Consider the following 3,209-nt stretch of genomic DNA (forward strand, 5'->3'; position numbering starts at 1 on the left):
GCTGCAGTCTGCTGCAGCAGCTCCTGCTGCAGTCTGCTGCAGCAGCTCCTGCTGCAGCGGCAGCAGCTGCAGCTGCTGCAGCAGCTGCAGCAAGAACAAGAGCAGCAGCTGATGCTGTATCAGCAGCAAACGCTACAAGGGTAAAGTATTGTGTTGAATTCAAATAATATTCCTATAGGCCTGTTCGACCCAAACCCTAAACCCTAAACCCTAAACCCTAAACCCTAAACCCTAAACCCTAATCTTCTTCTATAAGTTGCATCATATCATTTTTTTCTGTTGATGTTTTATTTCCTTTAAACACCCAAAAACCATTTTCGTTCCTCGCGAACTCTCTGCAAAAAAAAAAACAACAAACCCTAAACCCTAAACCCTAAACCCTAAACCCTAGACCCTAGACCCTCATCTCTATACGTGAAGCCCACAAGACGAAGGTACAACAGCTACCTGAGGTAAACACTAAACCCTAAACCCTAAACCCTAAATTAGGGTTTACCTCAGGAGTTTACGAAGGGTGAAGTCTGGTAGGCCAACTTTCCTTTGCAGATCTGCTTCTACTGCCTGTACGTAAACACAAACCCTAAACCCTAAACCCTAAACCCTAAACCCTAACTGTTCATACCTGTACTGTATATAACAAGATAAATAAATTTAATTATGTTTTATAGCCACAGTTAGACTCAAACACCTCGCCCTGTACCCCTTAAAAATATTATCCTAGGGTTTAGTAGGGTTTAGGGTTTAGGGTTTAGGGTTTACCTGTAGAATAAGATTTTTAGTGTTTGGCGGATTACTGCCACTAAATACGCGAATTAAAGAATTCCTAACTTCGTCTATTTGTGCATTACCCAACGATTTTAATACCCATATACCACTGTGACACACAAACCCTAAACCCTAAACCCTAAACCCTAAACCCTAAACCCTAAACCCTTAATGTTGATGCCTCCCGTTCTGCAACTGATTATCGCAGACTCTCCTTGGTTCGAGTACCCTCCACAAGTTCAATAAACCCTCCTCTAAACCCTAAACCCTAAACCCCTGTCTAAACCCTAAACCCTAAACCCTAAACCCCTGTCTAAACCCTAAACCCTAAACCCTAAACCCTAAACCCTAAACCCTAAACCCTTATTTAGTGTTTTTCCTTTGTTTCTTACTTGACATGTACAGCATTAGCAAGAAGAATACGATGAATATCTTCATCATTTAATAAAGAAGAACTTTCCCCTAATTTATTTTTTATATCTAATAAGGATAAACCTCCATATTCAGATAATTGCTGCTGTATTATACGCGATACTTGCTGCAACTCAGCAGCAGATGCTGACCCTGTTGATTCTGCAGCAGCAACAGCAGCAGAAGCAGCAGCAACAGCAGCAACAGCAGCAGCATTAAATATAGCAGCAACAAGAACAACCGCAGCAGCAGCAGCAGCAGCATCAGCATAAGACCCATCAACAGCAGCACCATCAACAGCACCAAGAGAAGGACCATCAGCAATACCATCATCATCATCAGCAGCACCAACAGCAGCAGCAGCAGCAGCAGCAGCAGCAGGAGCAGGAGCAGTAGCAGCAAAATAAATATATACCTGAATTATTATTATTTTGTGTATCCCTTTTTATTTGTATATCCTTAACAACTTGTTTTAATTTATTTACCCAAAAAGAAGAAAAAAAAGAAGAAATCTTTGGATGTGCAGAGATAAAAGATACATCTGCTGGTAATTTTAATTGCCAAGAAGATGATACGCATACTGCAACCTATATATTCATATACATAAACCCTAAACCCTAAACCCTAAACCCTAAACCCTAAACCCTAAACCCTAAACCCTAATTTTTTTAAAATTTCGAAATTCGAAATTTTAGACCCTCATAAACCCTAAACCCTAAACCCTCATAATGCCAAGTCCTTTTATAGCATAAACACTCATAAACCCTAAACCCTCATAAACCCTAAACCCTAAACCCTAAACCCTAAACCCTAAACCCTGGACTCTGACTTGATTGAGTAGTTTATCGGCGGTTTCTGGCGGAAGTTTAGTTGCTGCACGGAATGCTTCTTTAGCAATACCTGAGCGTGTGCCTCCTGGCTGCTGCTGCTGCTGCTGCTGTTGCTGCTGCTGCTGCTGCTGCTGCTGCGCGTCTCTAACAAGAAGACACAGCAGCAAATCTCTACATGTTGCCTCGTAACTTGATTCGCATGCAAGAGAACTTTTATAACACCAATTACCCATAACTAGATAACAGTGCTGCAGCAGCAACTGCAGCAGCTGCTGCTCATCAGCAGCAGCAGCAATTAATCTTTTTATTGTTGAATAAGATGCTAAATGTAAATGACCCATTATCTTCAATACCTAAACAACACCATAAACCCTAAACCCTAAACCCTAAACCCTCATAAACCCTCATAAACACTTATAAACCCTTGTAAACCCTTGTAAACCCTTATAAACCATAAACCCTCATAAACCCTAAACCCTAAACCCTTGATGGATGAAGCTGAGTAACCAGGGTACACATCTACGCTGCAGTGGCTAAGACCCTAGGGTTTAGGGTTTAGGGTTTGGGGTTTGAGGATACCTGCTGCTCAAGGGTTAGTTTACGGAGGACTCCGTAGCTAAGAGGTCCTGCTGCTGCTGCTGCTGTTGCTGCTGCTCCTGCAGTTCCTGGTTCCTGCTGCTGCTCGCATATTGCTGCAACATATGCATGCAAATCAGCAGTAAATATAACATCTTGTTTCAATAGCTGCTGCTTCTCCTGCTTCTGCTGCTGTTGCTGCTGCTGCTGCTGCTGCTCCTGCTGCAGCTGTTGAGCGCCGCCAAAGATACACACGTCTAAGCTGTCATCTGTTGCTATTGCTGCAGCAGCAAGCGCAACACAGCAACAACAGCAAATGCAGCAGCAAATACAGCAGCAGCAGCAGCAGCAATACTTAGGAAGGAAGTGCTAACCACCATGAATACAACAGCAACAGCAGCAGCAAGATAAGCAGCAACAGCAACCGTACTACAAACAACAACAAAAAGGGAAACAACAGCAACAGCAGCAGCAGCAGGAACAGCAGCAGCAGCAGCAGCAGCAGCAGCTTACTCTGTTCGTTGTCTACAAGAGAGTTTAGCAAGTCGAAGGCTTCGGGTGAATCCGCATCATAAAATGTCTGAAGAAACCACCAACCATAAACCCTAAACCCTAAACCCTAAACCC

The 3,209-nt window shown here is 43.1% G+C and overlaps 1 protein-coding gene across 1 annotated transcript in view; it reads right to left on the bottom strand.

Annotated features, from left to right (window-relative positions):
- Positions 1-238: 238 nt before the first annotated feature.
- Positions 239-3,209, bottom strand: part of EMWEY_00044590 (SIN-like domain-containing protein, putative) — a gene marked incomplete at both ends in the record, with an annotated part of 4,378 nt that continues 1,407 nt past the window's right edge. The window contains 9 exons of the mRNA XM_013479062.1: positions 239-335; positions 497-561; positions 760-874; positions 1,158-1,338; positions 1,758-1,763; positions 2,077-2,150; positions 2,344-2,359; positions 2,609-2,863; positions 3,096-3,162. Coding sequence (XP_013334516.1) covers positions 239-335; positions 497-561; positions 760-874; positions 1,158-1,338; positions 1,758-1,763; positions 2,077-2,150; positions 2,344-2,359; positions 2,609-2,863; positions 3,096-3,162 — 876 coding nt within the window. The remainder of the gene's footprint in view (positions 336-496; positions 562-759; positions 875-1,157; positions 1,339-1,757; positions 1,764-2,076; positions 2,151-2,343; positions 2,360-2,608; positions 2,864-3,095; positions 3,163-3,209) is intronic.

This window comes from Eimeria maxima, genomic scaffold (genome assembly GCF_000499605.1).
Source record: "Eimeria maxima Weybridge genomic scaffold, Emw_scaff862, whole genome shotgun sequence".
NCBI classification, from domain to species: Eukaryota; Apicomplexa; class Conoidasida; order Eucoccidiorida; family Eimeriidae; genus Eimeria; species Eimeria maxima.